The sequence below is a fragment of the Chondrus crispus genome, genomic scaffold (assembly GCF_000350225.1).
Source record: "Chondrus crispus Stackhouse genomic scaffold, scaffold_30, whole genome shotgun sequence".
In the NCBI taxonomy this organism is placed as follows: Eukaryota; Rhodophyta; class Florideophyceae; order Gigartinales; family Gigartinaceae; genus Chondrus; species Chondrus crispus.
In genome coordinates this window covers 48,343-67,879 of record NW_005179203.1, presented here as the reverse complement: position 1 = coordinate 67,879, position 19,537 = coordinate 48,343, and the positions used below count along the sequence as shown (strand labels likewise).

Genomic DNA, 19,537 nt, shown 5'->3' with positions numbered 1-19,537 from the left:
GTGCGGCCCGCCGCCTCGCGAGCCATCATGTCTGCATCCAACCGCTGTGCGGCGCGTGACAACCAGCCCATCGCGTGCGCGCGCCGCCGCCGCCCGCGTTGAGCCTCGCGCCGTAAACCCCTACGCACACTTGCCGCGCCGCGCTGCCTCGCGCCGCCTTCGCCCCCGGCCCCGGCGCGCCTGCTTCCCCCGCTCACCTCCGCGCACACCACGCCCAATCCCACGCCGCGTGCCGCCGCCGCGCGCATACCGCCCCCGCGCTGGCACCGCTCCTCGCTGCCGCTTCCCGCTATCTGCCACCGCCGTGTGCTCTTGTACACCCCCGCCCCGACGCCCCGCCGTTGTCCGGCCCGACCACTTCCTCGGTCATCACCCCCCCCCCCTCTGAATAACCAATTGACGTGTAGGTGTCATGACGCTACCTGGACAGGTGGCAAGCTGTCCAGGTGGACACGACACACGGCGCCAACCGGCGACGGCGCAACTAGAGGATCTACTGAGGTAGGTAGCTTAGAGTTCGGGAGGTAAAAGAGGGGGAAGGGGGAAGGCGTTATCGTGACATCAGAGTAGGCATCCCCTATGAGAAGAACGGTTTAACAACAGAATTAGTTTAGTTGAACTGTGGAGCAAGGTGGCAGTCGGTAACCAGATGATTCTCTGATCAAGAGGTAAGAGTTGCACTGCACACCTCATCACAGCAATTAACCTTGGTCTATATATTAACCTGGGTTCAGAAATAAACTGGACCAGGTTATTATTGGTTTTGACCTGGAGGAAACAGTCTTATGATAAGTCGCCTTTAGAGTTCAAAAAGGGCGAGAACGCATGTCGCTGCCTCGATATAGTCTTTGGGAGGAGAAGCAGCTCTTTCTGAGCTGCAGACAATAATGTCCAAGCATCGTGTCCATTTCAATGAATACTTGTCAGCAATGTTTGAAATCAAGGTTAATCCAGTGGTTCACAAATAAACTGGACCATGTTATATCTGATTTGACCATATATTAATCTGGGTTCACAATTAATCCGGACCATGTTAAATATGGTTATAGACCTGAAAAAGGGGCTTCAGAATTAAGTTGGCCCAGGTTAATTGCTGTGATCAGTGTACTCATAGGCAACTAAACATAGACAGGGGTATGGTGACGACCGCTGAACAAAAACAAAACGTAGTGAAATAGTTACGAAGCAACTGCGCACGAGAGAATTATTCAAATAGGAACGAAGACTGTTCACGCGACAGGTATTTGAATATGAACATGAAATGTTCAGGACTCTGAAGGTGAAATGATATGCACGGTATAAGACTGCACAAGTTTCATATTCCTCCTCTAATCTTTGAGGGGGCGTCAACCAATGAACTGGTTTGACTGTCGAGCTAGAGCTTCATTCAGGTCGATAGATAGTTCACTTGAAAACATAGTAAGCTGTAGAGCTTGATCCAGGGGACTGCTGGCTTTGGTGAGAGGGTCAGCTAAGTTGACTTTTCCAGGAACCCAGAGCATGCGGTTGATCTGCTGAGTCTCAAATTCATGCCGGATTACATTCACATCTCCACTAATATATCTGTCGATGGAGTTACGACAGGTAGATAGGGTTGTAAATAAATCCTTAGAATCGACCACAATGTCAAGATCGATCATCATGTAGAGCAAAGCGCTTATCGCCTTACACACGACATTTCCTTCATCTATAGCCTCACCTGCAGTGTGAGATAACTCTTCTCCGCCCTAGGTTGGGTGAGAGGCGGGGGTTATAGCTAGGAAGCACGCTGCGCGGACGCGACGCGCTAATTGAACCGATCGGACGAGCTCGCGAGAAGGGAGGGCTCACTGGCCGGTCACGCGCAGTCGCCCCGTAGTGCGTGACACGGAGCGACAGGTAACTGGTTAGAAGCCAGCGCGCGCGATAGACAACCGAAAAGGACGTATGTACGCGCGAAAGGGACGGGAGCGAGCTCGCTCCAGTTTACTGGTGCGGACGGATGTCAGGTCTTTACCCCTCAGAGGGACGCCTCGGACACCTGTCATAGTACAGTAGCACAGTTCCTGCCACCTTGTGCGTGCCGGGTACTGTACACAATTAAAAAGCTAGCGCCATAATTACTACTACCGCACGGACGCTGCTACTACACGTGTGCACTACTGCACACGCGTGTTGCTTACAGACTACCGCACGGACGACACGTGTGCTACTGTACCCGTGCGCCACGCCACGACCGGTCTGTACACGTGCGCGCTCCCCACACGTTGGCACACCCGCCCACGTGTGCACCGTGCACGGCCGCACGGTTAATAACCTCCCCGCGCGCGCGTCCGTCGTTACACTACATGCATCAAGAGTCTCAGCTGCTCCAATGAACCTGACGGGCCTTTCGGATTTGTGTGAAGACCATGACAGGGTATGAAAAATAGAACCAAGGCTGAACCGGCCGACCAGCAAACCGGAAACGTATCCAAGCTGCCCGTGATCTGCACTTCGACTGGCGTCGGAAAACACCACGACTGAAAGCTCATATTTTTTGTGATCAACAGGTCTCTTATACTTGATGGTCGTGTCCAATTTCTTAAGCAATCGAAGCGAATTAATCTGAGTGACAAGATCACCTACTGTAGCCGTAGGGGCTTTCTGTTGCAGGAAACTGGCATAGAAGGCACAGAACGTTCATGCTGCAATACCCAAGCAGCCAATGGAGCTGTTAACTGATCAAAACGTACTATTTTCAATGGCGTTGAGGTGGTCGGTATGCTGCTTCCTTCGGTTTCTGTCAACGGGGTACGACTCTAGAGCGTTAAGCTTATCGTCGGCATGTGTGGTGACAGAAAAATCTTCATCTTTTATAATCTGCAGACCATAGAACAAGAAACTTCCAGGGCCGTAGAAGACAGTTCCGAGCTTTTATTTGGCTTCAATATTGCGGATGATCTTCTCAACCTTGTGTTTGTGTCCCGAAAAGAGAATGTCATCTACAATCCTAACAGCTACAACTTGGAGACCATCTCTATCACAAATAGAACAGTTGTGGAACGTATATGAGCTGCAGGAAAACCAAAGACTTGAGAACCACATCACTTTGCCCCTGCCATTTAGCATTTGCGTTGACCAAGCCATAGACTGCAGTCAGTAGCAGCCAGTAGTGAGAACGGTTCTTACTTTCTTTGGGGGGTACAACATAAACGTCGCGTTTTGCTTCCCTAGTTTGGAGGAAAGCGCTTGTAAAATCAATCTTCTCCAGAAACCACTTGAAAATGCATGAAATTGAAAGCAGTATGCGAATACCCAATGGAGCGCATGTTGCAGAATCGGGTTTGAGGTTGTGCTTCTCTTTATCTTTGTTTCCATGGGGTGCAATTCGAGCCTTCATCTTTTTTGTTCCATCATCGTTTGTATTAACCTTGTAAATAACATGACTAGTTATTATATTTGCATTCTTCGGTATATCGGATACATGAACAAGTTTCGCTGTCTTCTTGAAATTGTCTTCTTCTTTCAAGAAGGCATTTGTGAGAGGAAAATACGGCAGACCTTGGGCGTGATGTCGCATAAAATCTTTTGCCCAAAGAGTTTCTCGTAGGCAATCAGTGTCTCTTGCTGCGTTCTCTTTAGCTCGTTGTTGGCAATCATGGCAGTGTGGGCAGATACAGAGTGTTCAGAAGTATATCTCCAGGTCTCGTTTTTCAAATCGAGTATTTCGTGCTCACCATCATTGTAAGCAACGCAATGCATCTGGTCTTCACAAGTTGATGCAATTGTTCCGAGATAGAACGTTTCATCAAGTGGCCAAAAAACTTCTACTGAGTCACCAACAACTGGGGTCGCAGAAAGTGTATCATCATGACCATCATCGTATTGGTCACATTCATTGCTTGCATTAATAAGCGGAATTGTTTGAGAGTCACCATCATTTTGGACAGCAGTTATGTCCTCAATGGACTCTTCGACGCTTACGGTTATGGTATCAATTGCCTGTTGGATAGTTGAAGCAAAAGAATTCTCCTTGATAGCGGCTCGTATATCTTCAACTGCAGCAGAGACTGTACGCCCATTTTTACCGGGCACTGTTACAGTCCCGGAAGCTCTGTCGATCGAGAGAACAGTACGTGGTGTTGACCATTTTCCTCTCTTCTCATGTTGAAGTTTGATATATACTTGAGCGGGGTCGCCAATATTAATCGGAATTTCAGTCAGTGATTTAGACCTCAGAATGTTTGTCAGTTTGCGCTTGGCTATTAGTTCATCATGGGCATTCAATATATCCGTAGGAATGCTAGCTGGGAATGCACCAGCAGAAATCGGCCTTGTGTATCCCTTTGCCAACTCGTGAGCTGAGCAAACATCAGTGCCATAGAGATCATTCGACACACGTAAAGCTTGTCGAATAACTAACTTTTGATCTTCAACAGAGCAGTCTGGAATTTCGTGTTTCAGTCGTAGATATATATCACGAATGACCTTGTGCTTAGATTCTATAACGTTTTTGTTATTTCGACGTGGTGGTGTTGGACGAGCCTCAATGCCATGCTTAATAAGGTAATCTGCAAATTGAGAATTTTTGAACGCTGGGTCAAAAACGATAGCTTTTGGTACCCAAAACTGTGAGACCCATTGCGTTTCCAGGGCTTGTATAGCTGACGTCATGGACATATCAGGTACGACATCACCGACAGGATAGCGAGCTACTGAATCCATTATGTGAAATACGCGGTGGTCGTCCAGATGAAAGTGATCGATGCAAACAACGTCATTGAACTCGCGGCTGATAGTACTGAGCGAAATTTTGCGAGCAGCAGCTGGTTTGGAGGTTGTTGCACAAGTAGTGCACCTTTCTAAAACTCGAACAAGGTATTTTTAAGTGGTTCTAGATACACTTAGCAGGGATGCGGTGCCTAAGCCACTCTGCCAGCGCTGCTACGAGCCAATAAGTGGCTAACACCTAGAAGAAATCGTTCGGAAGGATGAAAGCGAGAGGATCACTACTGCAGTCCAGCGTCTGCACAGGGAGCGTGTGTCTGCTGTTGCAGAAATCAATGCGTTTACAGATGGACCGACCAAGTCCGAGCTGCGACAATCGCAAGAGAGGGAATTCGGATGCCTAGAGGATGCTGCTGCATCTGGCAACAGGAAGTTTTTTTGACGAAGACGGCATCTTGCACATGGAGGTCGGCAACAATTTCGTTATTGTTGTACCTTCAGAAATGACAGACTCCCTGCTGAGGACAGTACACGGCTCAAAGTTACATGGACACTACAAGGTGGCGAGAACAATTGCAAAGCTACGCAGGAGGTACTGGTGGAGGAGCATGGTTCCGGATGTCGTGAAATTTGTGAGAAATTGCCTGAATTGTGCTGTTGCGGAGGAAGAATGTCCACGAAGGCCAGCTTCTATGGAAATAGTGCACCCTAGACGTCGATTTGAACAAGTGGCAATTGACATACAGACGATCACGCCAAGGACACGGTCAGGGAACATTAAAATCCTTGTGATGATCGACGTGTTCACACGGTTTGTTCGAGCTGTCCCGATCCAAAATGAGAAGGCTTCCACGGTGGCCAAGGTGTTGCTAGATGAGTGGATTGCCGTGTTTGGGCCAATGGAAAGGCTGTTGACTGATGGTGGTACCAATCTAGTCAGCGAAGTAGTCATGAATCTGGTGGGTCAGCTGGGTGTAAAGCGAGTGCAGACTTATCCGTGGCACCCACAGGCGAATGGCACAGTAGAAAGATGCAACAGAACCGTCGCCAAGGACATAGCGAGCTTCATGGCAACTGGAGAGAGCGATTGGGATGAACATGTCGCGCTCGCTTGCTTGCGCTACAACACCAGTCGGCATACGGCTACCGGTATGACTCCCTTCGAAGCAACGTTTGGGATTGCTGCGTTTGAAGTCTGGAGTGAAGTTGATTTCGAAGGCACGGAACCTGAATCTCGGGACCTCGCGGGAAGACTTTCCTTGCTACACAAGAGGTTGCTGATGCGTGGAAAGAGATCTCGTGAACATGGCAAGTCTCAGTATGACAAGATTGTGCGTGAAACCCAATATCAAGTGGGTGATAGGGTCTTGATGTGGTCATCAAAGTTGGGAAAGGATGAAGGTAACAAGGTTATACGGCCGTGGATTGGTCCATACAGGATCACCGAGAAGCTTGGTCGAGTAGGGTACGGCCTCGAATCCGAGATCGGTGCAAAGCAAGGGTGCGTCCATGTCAACAGACTCCGGAAAATTGGGCCGGGAATCGTGGAAACCGGGGAACCACAGGACGGCATTTTCCCGGATAACTTGCGTCTTTTCAAGAGAATAAAGGCAAGTGAAGTCCGAGATCGCGAAAACGGGAAAGGGAAAGAGCGCTGGTTCAAGGTCAGAATACATGGACGTCGCTCCTCCGCTTGGACAAAGGAGTCAGATCTACCAGATACTGTGGTGAAGCCGTTTGAGAGGAAAGCTTAGAAAAAGGCTGGAAAGAGGAACGCCAAAGAGTACTCGCAATGCGAAGAGCACACGCTTGGAGAGGAGCCGTCGACGGGATTAGTCGGTGAAAGCTTCAATCTATCATGCGATGACAAAGAGAGCGTTGGCATGTGATCTGACAAAGGACGAGTGTTGCCGTTGCAGGTCAGGCGGTGGCATTCGTGGCACCACGACAGCCGGAGATCAGGATCGGGCAAGGCGGGCAATCCAGATCAGCCGGCAACACTGTGTTGACACGTCAGAAGCTCACGGGATGGTTTAATGTTCAGCCCGTGCAGCACTTATCACCAGCAGACCGGTGGGTGAACAGTCATCTGAAAGGATGTCGGAATGCGTCATTCACCTACGCAACCGTTCAACTGGATGTGGTCGATAGGAGCATCGGGGTAGTGCTGGCATCACTTGTCATAGACTGGCGTGCAACCGTTCAGTGCAGTGGAGACAGGGGGTTCCTGGAATTGGTCGGGAAGAAAGAAGCGTGAGGGTCAGCTTGTTGGTAGAAGTCAGGGGATACAGAGGCTGTGAGATGAAGGAAACGGGGAGATAGGCATCGATCGAGGAAAAAGGACTGAGTTTGCGGCTGTTTCCGTCGCTGTTGTAGCTGTTTGCTACTTAATTGTCATTTACTCGGATCGTTGTTAGCGGCTGAGGTCCGCTGTACGGCTGTTTGTCGTTGTTGTCGCTTTTCCGGTGACTGATCGCGCGCACCCTGCTTGTTGGACGCGCTAAACTAAAGTGAAGCTTAATTGTTTTATCTTTCTGTGCAATCTCTGGCAGGCTAATCCGGAGCGATTTGGCCGAGACTGCGCTGTTTACTTTCTGTGAATACGCTTGCAGGTTGTACCTGCAACAGTACCCTAAAGGGTACAGCTGGATTGCCTTTTTTATTTAAGAAACTGTCATGAGAGCTATATGCACACACGTTGCACACGTACAACAGCGATCAGCTCAGCACGATCACCGCCTGCCTACGGATCACCAGCCCCCCTCTATAAGGTAGACAGGCATTTGACATCAGTAAACCTAGGCATCGATCTTGCATCACAGAAACGATGCAAATGCGCGCACCAGTGTGACTTTCAATGTTGGCACTTCGCCACACCAGTTCACCGCACCAGTTCACCGCACGTCGCTACTGTGCGGCTCGTACGGTATTGTTCTCAGCCCTGTGGTTCCGTCCAGAACCAAGCAAGTAAGACACGTAGAATAAAGCACAGCATTACAGCACACCACCCACTTGGACAATAAAGTCACCGCCGTCTCCCCGATCCTGAATGGATCGGGGGTATCGCTGTTCCTGCAATCACAAGGCCCAAGTTAAGTTCTCTCTCCACAGAAAACAATGACTCTAAGCCTTCAAAAGGACCTGCCCCAGGGGCTGGTCCGTTCTCTCTCTACCTATCAGGGCAGATGCGTTGTCCGTCTACTGGCCCCGCCCCTCGCCTCACGATTCCAGTCAACTCAATCTCCGCACCCACCCCTCCGAAATACCAGAACTTCCTCCGCGCCCATGCCTTCTCCCCGTCCATCAGTTCATTTTTCCCATCGACTCTCATTCTTTTTTACCCTCCTCCTTAGCAAAAATCTGCCTTCGCTTCAGCATCACTCCCTGTTCCTCAACGGCCTTCCACTTGCAGTCTTTCCCTTCTTCCTCCCTGCCCCGTAAAGGCTATGCAATGGGATCAGACAGCATCATTTATGCTCACGGCCAATACTGTCATGAATTATGGGAAGCCTGTGCCTACATGCACACATTCTTATTCCATGGACTGTGCACGAAACTGTCAACATGTATGCACACGAAGCAACAGCATCTCTCTACTATGTCAGTGATCGATCGAAGTGCTCTTCACGGTGCAAGTGTCTCCTGGAATAGAATCTTGATTCAATTGGGACGGCATCTACGAATCGTCTCAGATTACGGAGGTATGACTGTTCTGTACTTGCATGCAAAACAGGATTTAACCATTGTGATTCAACACGCAATCTATTCTTTAGCTGGACTAGCCATAACACAAGCACCATATTCAATACGTGGATATCTATCTAGAAATTCTGGGATGTAGCCAAACAAAGCTTCTACTACAATCGAGAGAAAAAATACACTCATGGTCCCATCCACTGGTGGGGTGCTGATTCCTCCTTCTTTCGTGGTAGAAACACCATTTCTCAAATCTTAACCTTCAGAGACGAACGTTAAAAGCTGACGCCGTCCAAGATCGGAATACCCTCGGCAATCGCAACCTCCTCTGATAGACACAGCGTAAGACTGATTACCTGCGCGCATACTTCCCCGTCTGTTAAGCATTCGGCACTGGACGAGCAAACTTGCACTCCGCTTAACGGCATGCAGATGCACGAATCGCCAGCAGGGCACGTAATCATGTTTCCGTTTGTGCAGAATCTTCCTTCTGTACAACCTGAGGAGCACGTGCAAGCCGATCCGGTAATCCCGTCGCCACTGCCACCATGTGAGTCTGCGTCCTCATTCGCGGGTGTCTCCTCCGGAGTACCAGAGCTCTCGATCTCCGCGATGGGAATGTCTGCAGCATTTGCAGTTTCTTCAGAGAAGCATACTGTGCTCTCACCTATTTGCACGCACACTTCTCCAGCTGTCGAACAATCGGCGCTAGACGTGCATGCCTCAAGTCCACCTGAAGGTACACATATGCAAGTCTCGCCAGAAGAGCACGTGTCGATGTTCTCTATGTCTGTACAGCTTCTTCCACCCGCACATTCCGATGAGCTCGTGCAGATCGCACCAGTAATCCCGTCACCACTACCGCCGCTGGAGCCAGGGTCATCAGTGGTGTCGACACCCACGATAGGAAAGTCTGAAGCAGTCGCAGTTTCTTCAGAAAAACACACTGTGCCCCCACCTAGTTGCACGCACACTTCTCCAGCTGTCGAACAATCGGCGCCAGACATACATACCTCAAGTCCGTCCGAAGGTAAACATATGCAAGTCTCGCCAGCAGAGCAGGTGTCAATGTCTCCGTTTGTACAGATTCTTCCATCCGCACATTCCGTAGAGTTCGTGCAAATAGATCCTGTAAGCCCGTCACCTCTCCCGCCATTCGATTCTGCGTCATCAGTTGCGGGTGACTCCTTGGGAGAGGAGTCAGGTTGAATGCTGTGATGATCCGCTAGCCGGCCCTCGGGTATAGCAATTTCGGGCCTGGTCATTGTGCGTTCCCTTGGACCAATTTCATGTGCCCTCCTTACCGTATCATAAGCCTGACGAAACGCATCAAGAGAATGGATCCGATTAACAACAAGAGCTCCGGGAGATACATTCTTTTTGTGGAGAGCTTTAAATGTGTTCCCCACCGGATGCCGTCGGAAGCGAGTGTTGTAGAGAGAAAGATGATTTTTTGCTGCTAGTGGTAACCTCTGGGAGTGAGACAAGAGCAATATCGCCAGCCCAGAGGGCGATAATGGGGCTGGAGAAGCAACTGCAAGAGCAAGGAGAGCGCACAATACCGAAAAGCTGAGCTGAAGAAGCATGCTGACCTGCGGTCGTCACTGGACTTGGAATGATTTGACAGAAGGATGGTGAGTTGAATGATTGATAGTCTCAGAGGTAAGAGGGAGTATTTAAATAGGACAGGAAGCAGGGCCAAACTACTGAGAGGGGATCTTGACATCAGGGTAGTGAAAAACTAAAATAAATCTCTCGAACGAAACGATACCCACTCCTCTCGAAGATCGCGTCACGAGGGTCGCGTCTTTCAACTGCGACACCGATTTTGAGACTTTTAAGAAAGATGCCGACCAACAAGAGTTGGTATCCAAAACCACAACATTGCCAAGAAGTAGTATGCGTACACAGTAGGTCTTCTCGCTGGTGGCGAAACCTGCGCCAACGATGAAACCCTGAAATGAGAATTAGAAGTAACCTTTTCCAGGGCTTTTACATCGCTGTATCGTGCCCGCAGGCGAATGGGGTGTGGGAGGTAGGCAAATTGAGATGTGAAATGCAAATTTAGAGTTATGTCGTATTTGCATCATCTTTCAGGGTAAAACACTTGCAAGCAGAGCATGTCCGCGTTTAAAACTGAGAGAGGTCCAGCACAGCATGCGTGAGGCAAAAGGAACAGTGGCCGAATCGATTTCGACGAGCGGGCGACTGCTGGTAGCGTGAGACAATGGCGACAAGGAGCAATGGAGACGAAGGAGCGAGGCATGTATTGAACCAGTTGAAGTTTCACCTGAAACCCCTTCCACTTGAAGCCTCCTCCAGGTGTCTTTCAAGGTTTTAGTGCCAAGATCTGGGTAATCATGTCAAGGTGCAATGAGTGCAATTCTGCAGTTGGTGAGTGAGTGGATATCTTTTAAGCTTCGACATCGCGGAGGGAGGTCTTGGAGGGGAGACAGAAGGAGGCAAAAGGCAGCACAAAGGCAAGAATGGGCTGTAATTAATTTGTGGTTTAGGGTCGCGCGATCTTCTCCGTTCTCAGTGGGTCAAACCAAAAAAAGGCTAAGCGTCTTTTGGCGACAACGCAAACAAATATGCGACGGATAAATTTGTGGTTTGGTCACGAAAATACGGAACACACTTTTCTGAGTAGAAACGCAAATGCGGTCGCCTCGCCCTGTACAGTAAAGTTTACAGTACTGTACTGTGCCGTAGAAGAATCAAGAGTTCATGGTTGCCTTTCAGTTCGGCAACATTGCAACAATTCTTGGAGATATTATGAATGACGACAGTCGTGATTTTATTGCGTGTTATTTTGAAGTGCTTGCGCTTCGCTTCGGGATCCCCGTGCTGTACACTGTACAGGGGGGGAGGGGGGAATCGCAATAGTGCCGCTTTTGTTACTGCCACACGCGGATTAGTGCCACCCAAGATTGGCAGACACGGGTCGTGCCACGTGTCAGACGTCTCTCTCTGGCAGGGTTGTGAGTCACAACCCTGCCAGAGAGGGAGGTGACGACGACGTCACAACTTGTGAGGGATTTTTGGAGAGTCTGGATGTGGAGTACTATGTGAGCAATGCTTTATCACATTTGAGGTCCGCGAAACGAGCCATGGAAGCTAGGCATGAGAGGGAGGGTCGGAAACAACAACAGACCTTAATAACAGAGTTTTGGAAGAGTAATGGTGCACCCCACTGATCACTGCCGCTCCGGATTAGTGCCGTTTTTCTAGTATTCACACAGGGCGGCACTAATGCGTAGGGTCCACTTGTACTGCACTGTCATGAGAGCCATACGTATTCTGTACACGTATCACAAGCGCATGACAGGGCCAAGGCTCACAGGACACGCCGTTGGACGACGGAGTCAGGGACTCTCATTAGGCAGTCTGTGAGGAGCCGGAGTCTTGTGTGAATTTTGCCAGGCCACGTTGATCAAATTTGGCCGGGAGCTTGACGGCATATGCCGAAAAGGTAGCGTGAGGCAAGGTTCTGTTGTATTCCCAGACCTTTCCTTGTCTGACACATCGCACACACCACGTATGGTCTTTCCACGCGTCACAATCGAAGCAGGTGATTGCGGAGGAGGTATCGGTGGGAAGCGCTACTGTTGTAATGTGAAGATGCAACTGGCGGGAGATCTGGAAGAGCTGTGGGCACCATCGCGTGGTACGCGTGTTTCCAGAACCGAGCTTTATCGCGTCACAAATATGTCAGGTTCTCCCCCAGATACAGCACGATCCGCTCCGGGTCGTGGTGCGTCGCTTCGGAATAGAACAGCAGCGCGCGCGACCGCGACGGCCGCCACAGCGCAACCAGCACCACCGCGAGCCCGGTCGACCCGCCTGTCAGCACGGCCTGCAGAGCTGGGTGAACCACGGGGCAAAGATGATGCAATGAAACTTGAGGGACATTCTCAAACTCACATTGGTTTGATGAAATCAAAGATACACCTGGCGGAGGCGTGGAGAACGACTCGCTTCTTTCATTTTCTCTCCCCGACAGCAGGGAAAGTAGTCGGAAGCACGCTCCCAGACCAGTATCGCTGGGAAGGGAAAGTTTTCCTCAGTGCGTTTATGTCGATTAAATGACCAGGGCGGCGCAAGAGAATGAGCAGTGTTCGAAGGAGGGCACCCCTCCTTCCACGGGGAAGCACGTTAGGCACATGTTTTACAACACAAGCACGGTGATGTAAAAGTAAGGAAAAGGCTTTATGACCGCCGCCATCCCTCGATGTTTGGCTCATGATGATTGAGAGTGCGTACCATTGTAGAATTAATGATTAATCACTATTCTACCGACGACTGCGCAGTCGAGCGGCACACGCGCACCAGCGTCTTGCTCTGGTTAGGATGAAGTGGGGTGACCGGGTCACTGCCGACCAGACCACCCGAAGACGGAGATACACACATTCTAACTCCCTCTATCCCTGGCTTGCCTTTTACACACAACATCCACACCCTGTCTACCTTGACTCACACACCCACTCCCACATACACAAAAACACCCAGAAACACACGCACACCGAGCACGATCACTTTGCGTGCGTATACCTCTACTTTTCAGAAAGCCATCATGGATCCATTCGGTCTCCTAGGTCTCCTGGGCGTGACGCTCAAAGATGCGATTGCACTTGTTCGTGGTCTCATGGATGTACACGATGCTTACAAGAAGAACGGAGCCTTGGCCGACGACGTGCTGAAAGAGTACACCGAGCTGCAGGATTTTACGGAAGGCGTGGCACAAATTCCCATTGACGAACTGCAACCGCTTCACAAGAATTAAATACAAAAGATTATTGATTCCGTGTCGATCTCTGTCTTAGAGTTGGTCGAGAAACTTCGCCGTGAGGCAAAGAACCTAAAGAGCAACCTAAGTGCCTTGAAGTCTGCCATCGGCGACCAGAACGTGTTGATAGAGCGCCAACAAAAAGCCAAGGATCACCGTGCTGCAATAGAGCAGGTGCGGAGGGAGCTGCACGTGGTTAGTGAAGTAAGGGCGGTACAGACGGCGGGACAGACGGCTGTACAGACGGAGCTTCATGTAGTTAGTGAGGCATTATCGCAGAGATCTGGAAAAGAAGTGTTCAAACCGAGTTTTCAGCTGAGCATAACCCTCCGTCAGGGCACGTTGATTTGGGTTCTGTCGAAAACCACCCTGCTCCTGACACGTTGGAGAGGAAACTGAAAGTCGCTGTGTTGAGGAATGGAAGCACTTTGCACGTAGGGGCAACGGCGGTTGGACAAGCCGGAGTCGGAAAGACATGTGCACTTCGAGCAATTGCACATGACAAGGAGATTCATGCGCGCTTTCCAGGTGGTGTGTATTTTTCAACTCTGGGGCAAGACGCAAGCGAAGGGCAGGTAAAACAAGAACTTTGCAATGTTGTCAAAGTGTCTGGGGGACGTGAAGAAGGGGACAAGTTGTCTAAGAAGGCAAACCTTAACGGTGTTCTAGTGTCTATTGGACGGACATTTTGCACTCATTTGAGGCGAAATGAGCCTCATCTGAGGACCGAAAAATAACATCCTCACGAGTCAGAATATTAGTTACGCCCTGTCAAAGAGTTGAACATGACTGCTGCACCCCTTTACAGGCCGCCTCACTACAGCTATAGTTGCCAGCACGAATTGAAGCAGCATCGGTGCAGTCGCTATCAAACCATATGTCATGTAACGTTCAAGCTTTTTATTGTATTACTTAATGCATCAAGTTGAAATGCCTCGTAAAACAGTCACGGCCATTCTTTGGATGACAAAGAAAATTTTCGCTTCCCTCCTTCACTCCGCACTGAGAACAGACCCACGTTGACTTCATTTTTTCCCTTTCGGACAGACAAAACATAGTCCTTGCTTTCTTTGATCCAACTCCTCTCCGCTGGAGGTACGCCGACGTTGTTTTGTGCGAGATAAATAAATCCCGCTGCCATCGGTCCGTATTTCCTCATCCATCGCGTCCTCACGCTCAACATGACTTGCACGACACGTCCTTATGACATCAAACGAATTTTGAACCATTGCAGTACCGAGTAAAACCCAAAAAGAAATCAGATCGAGTAAATCTCTCCCACTGTTTCCAAAACGATAGAGAAGGTAGCAATCCGTCAGCACAATTCCTAACACAGTACAATTAACTCGAAATGACCACTCCTTAACCTCCACAGATTTTTCGAGGTCCAGACTATCCTGGCGAAGTCTATTGTGACTGTCAATGACCCCAGCTGCCGCAAAATAATCCGCGATCATCTCTGGCATCGAGATGCCGATATCAACAGGGCATATTCCATTTTCGTGCTGCCTCCATCTCATGCGTTGCTGAAGTACTGTCGTTTCGACACGATCGGCTGTAGCAATGAAGTTTCGTCTGTTTCGATCAAGCCAGCAAGCAGCAACTATCTTCTTATTTTCTCCATTTGCTTCTACAGTTGACTCCAGATATTTAAAATCTCCTTTAGCATAAAGCCTTTGGCTCCCAAAAAACCTCATTTGGAATCGTTTCGTCGCCGTTTTCACCACCCCAATAAATCGTAAGTTGTTCTCGAATAAAACTTCAGAAGCCTCAACTGAGGCAAAGTGACTATCAGCCCAAACAATTCTCTCCCGATCAGACCATGGTTTGCAAAGTTCCAGTAAGACTCCAGTGCCATTGTTCCAGTTGACATTTTGCCGAACAGTGTCAGATTCTTTAGCAGATTTAACCAGCTTTAACCCGAGCATGATCCACGATTTTGCGCAGTCCACATGCTGAATTTCCATGCCATTTTCTGGCTTACGTTCGAGTTTGACGTAATGAGGGCAGCCGATATTAATCCACGAGCCTCCGGAACCGTACCAGCTGGACATGGACTCGTCTACACAAAGAAAATGAGACGGTATGACATGCTGTCTACGGTGAGCGTTTTTAGCCTCAATAAATTCCTCGCAAAGGCTCCATTGCGTTTTCTCAGTGTAGCAGTGGTCTGTTTTATCTTGACTGAATTGCAAGAACTTGCGTATGACCTCAAATCTTTCACGCGACATGATTGAGCCGAACTTCGGCTGTTTGAAAACAGGTGACAACGTGCAGGTACTCCAAAGATCTCGCCTGTTAGAAAACTTGCATCTCGTCATGAGTACGAGCGTACCAAAGAACTTAATAATTTGTCCAGACGTCGTAAGCGTATGAAAATTTGTTCTTAATGTTTTGTTGGTGAGAACGACCATCCTTGCTAAATGTGGAAGTGGAAACATCCAAAAAAATAGTCCAGTAACTTCATATTCCCAGGGGCACTGCCCTCCTGCATAAAATATCCTTCAGGCCCTCTTACACGGCAGGAGATTGGCTTGACTTCTCCATTGACCCAGTCGTCCACTGCGGTAGAATTACAGCGCTGGTCATGGCATTCAAAAACAAAATGTTCGGCATCTTCCAATGTTGATGGTGACGAAGGGGGCAAGAATTCATCGTCGGTCTTGACTGCGTGTTGTTGTGAGATACTTGGGGCCCTGGTCTGGGGATTTAACAACTGAGGCGGCGGGGTCCTGTTTGAGGGAGTTTCTTGAACAGCATTTTCGACAACATTTGTTGCTCTGTCAGCGATTTTCTGATATCAGAATCCAAGAAAAAGAGGGGTCCTCCGAAAAGTCTTGAGGCTGACGCTCTGTAATATAAGTTGGTCCTGACCGTACACTTCCTAGCGGTAACGTGACAGTCTTGGTGTTGGGTCCATACGCAAACAAACATTTTAGGTGCTTGTAGTTCTGGCCCTTTTTCTGTGAAACGATCACAGAAAGGACTTTCCCATCAACATTGGTCTCGTGAAATGATAGTCCGACGTGGTTTTTGGCTACCGAGTGCTTCAGTACTCTTGTCGCAAGAGCATGAATGTGCGCTCCTCGTACTAGGCGCGAATCTGAATTGGCAGGGGCCATTTGATTGATTGTGAGGATTTTTTCTGGGTGTCGGAGCTTTGGATAGATCCTCTTAAATACAGTGCATTCTTTGTGCCTTCAAAGGACTTGGACATTGTTTATTACTCTTAATGTTACTGTTTCGCGGCAACTATGGGTTTCAGTTCTCCCTCTTTGCGCCAGAAACAGCGACGGAAAAAAGCTTCATATGAGGCGAAATCCTCAAGTGAGGCGCATTGTCCAATAGACACTAGCAGGGGTGCTGAGCTGGTTTGCGAAGCGGGTATGTCTATTTATTTTCGATGATGTGTGGTCCGGCAACAACAACGATAAGAGGATTCTTCTAAAACTGTCTCGACTTGCGAACACGGCAGTGATCGACGGAGAGCCAAGGAGCAGGATTCTGCACTCCACGAGGGATCCAAGCCTGACATCTCGGGGAGCAATTGAAGTTCAGTGCTCGAGAAAATGGGGGGGAAGCTGCGTGCGATATACTGGTCCATACGAGTGGGGCATCTTTTAATGAAGTGGAGAATGAGGTATCGAGGGAGGAGATTCTTGACATATGGGTTGCCACTAGCACTGAATATTGCAGGACTTAACGTGAAGAAATGGAGAGGAGATCGTGTTGGGGACATGCCAGAGCCATGGGTGTCATACTTGCAGCAGATCGAAGAAGACAAGGACCTAGAGCGATAGGTGCAGAGGAACCCGAAGACGAGTACGAATCGTTACGCAAAATGCTTCGTTCATCCATACGAAAGCTGGACTCAAATGGGAGGCGAGAAGGTCTATCATTTGGTGAAATGCACCGGGGATTGTGTGTGATGAAGAAACAGGATGTGATGCCTCCTACTGTACTGAGAGATTTCTGGGAAACGGGAGATGTGAGGCTGGCAGAAAAGTATGCAAGAGAGAGGAACAGCGTTGGGCTGGTTGACATTCATTTCGAAGTGAAGTCGAAAAGCGTGGGGATGGGAGTACGTCTTCATGACCTCACGCATGATTTCGCGATGCACGAAGCAGAGCAGATGGAAGGCAGCAGTTGGAATCAAAAACGGTATCGGAAGGTAATGGATAGCCATCGAAAACAAAGAGAGTTGGTGGAAGCAGCGGTGGAGGATCAAGGCGCTCAGGCAAGTGACGCAAAGGAGCTGTACTTTTTGGAGAATGTTTGCCGTCTTTTGTTGAAAGGAGAGATGATGGATGAGCTGCGTGGTTTGATTGTTAGTGCGCGGTGGGTAATCAAAGTTTTGTTGAGGAAGGCTGTGTGGCAACTGGAGGCAGCCGTGAAAGATGTGGCTGAAGTCTCGTGTCAGGGGATCGGGACGACTGGAACCGCTACAGACGAGGTGTTATCAACAATAGGATTGGTGATGAAAGCTGCGCGTTTGAGTGCACCATTTTGTGACGAACACGTGGCGGGTATCTGCTTTCAGCTTTACGATAGGATGATGCACAAGCAGGAATGGAGAGGCGTGGAGGCGTTCTTGTCGGAGATTACGCGGTTCGCGCCTCGGCCATGGCTTCTGCCATTGCGTCCATGTCTACCTAAAGCTGGTGGAAGGTTGTTAGAGACGTTCAAGACTCCAGATAGTTTGTACAACGTGGCATTCGATTCAGACGGTGCGGTGGTAGGATGGGCTCATGCTGTGGAAGTGGCGGCGGCGTTGAAAGTATTCACATTTACTCAACAGGGTTCTGTTGTGAAAAGGATTCCCAACAGTGTGTATGGTGGCCGGAGTTCGGACGAGGGAGAGACTGTGATGCAAGAAGAAACGGATATAGAAGTCTCCGGGTCGAGTCAAGTGTTGGAAGAGGGACGAGAAGCGGCACAGGGAACTCTTTGCCAAGATGAGGCATCAACAGAAGTGGACAGAAGAGAAATAGTTGGATTGCAAGAGTTGGGCAAGAAATTAGGAAAAAAGTGAGGGCATGCTACTGCTTACGGAAAGGTTGTGAAGTTTCCAGCACTGGTGAAAACGTTTTGCAGGACTCTGAATCACGGGTACGCAGTACGAGTGGACTTTCAGGAGCTGGTAGCGTTGGTGCAACTGGAGCGCATGATAGTGTGAACGGAAGCTCTGGAGTTGAAAGCAAGGGCGGAACATCAAGATCTGAAAGCGTGACCAGAGGTGTAGCTAGGAGGGTGACGGCAGCTTTTGTTTCTCGGAACAGCAGCCGTGCCATTCTTGGATACGACAACGGAGATGTCGTTGTTTTGTGTATGAAATGCGAAGAAGTCATTCAATGCTTCAAAGACCATTTGGATGTGATAACTGCTGTAGCTATGAGCGAGGACAGGAAACTGGTTGTGTCGGGGTCAGCTGACAGGACAGTGCGGGTGTGGGACAGTGAGACGGGGTGTCAAGTCGGGGAAACAATGACCGGACACACAGATTGGGTAAGGAGCGTGGCGATGAGCGGGGACGGAAAACGGGTTGTGTCGGGGTCATATGACAAGACGGCGCGGGTATGGGATGGTGAGACGGGCTGTCAAGTCGGGGAAACAATGATCGGACATACACGTGCGGTAACGAGCGCGGCGATGAGCGGGGACGGGAAACGGGTTGTGTCGGGGTCATATGACAAGACGGCGCGGGTGTGGGATGGTGTGGTAACTTTCGCGGTGCGCTGACTCTTTGAAGGATCGATATGGTTTTACTTAGCGAGCAGAAAGTCTAATCCTTAAGTACTAGCTAGATTCGACGGGCTGTTGCCTAGCGGGAACCATTGCTATTGCGTGTCAGTACGTAGTGTGTTGCGTGTCAGCGTATCCGGTACAGTATCGCATTACCTGTCATTCGGGTGTCACTGAACTATTCTATTGCGTATCGTCAGGTGTCACTGAACTATTTCTATTGCGTGTAACTGTACACGATAGGAATTACCCAAGTATTACCGAGTGGGCGCTGTCGGACTCAAGATGTAGCGGATTACAGTCCCCTCTTCAAAGCGCAAGTTCCGCCCTAGCCTTGGCAAGAAGGTGTTGGGGTGTGTTCTTGCGTTGGAAGAGCCGGTGCAGCATTTGCGGAACGTCTTTTTGGACGTGCTGCAGTGGCTCAGCGGAGTCTTGTGAGTTTGGAAGACCTTTCCACCTGACGACCTTGAGCCCGTCTGGGGTCTCGACGAGGGCCATGAGCCGGGAAACATGCATTCCTGTTTCTGAGGAAATGATATGAGACAGGATGGCGCTCGAATCTAAGGACGAGTCGCTGTAGTATTTCAGGCGAGTACCATGAATGTCCTCTAAAGTTCTGTTGCG

At 49.5% G+C, this 19,537-nt stretch overlaps 1 protein-coding gene across 1 annotated transcript; it reads left to right on the top strand.

Annotated features, from left to right (window-relative positions):
• Window positions 1–8,811: 8,811 nt before the first annotated feature.
• CHC_T00005586001 (hypothetical protein) lies at window positions 8,812–9,594 on the top strand. Its single transcript, XM_005717414.1, has one exon. The coding sequence runs from the start codon at window positions 8,812–8,814 to the stop codon at window positions 9,592–9,594; it is 783 nt and encodes a 260-aa protein (XP_005717471.1).
• Window positions 9,595–19,537: the final 9,943 nt, after the last annotated feature.

Bases quoted from the DNA above. Each gene is read 5' to 3' on its own strand.
- CHC_T00005586001 (XM_005717414.1), top strand. From the start codon at position 8,812: ATGCAGATGCACGAATCGCCAGCAGGGCACGTAATCATGTTTCCGTTT.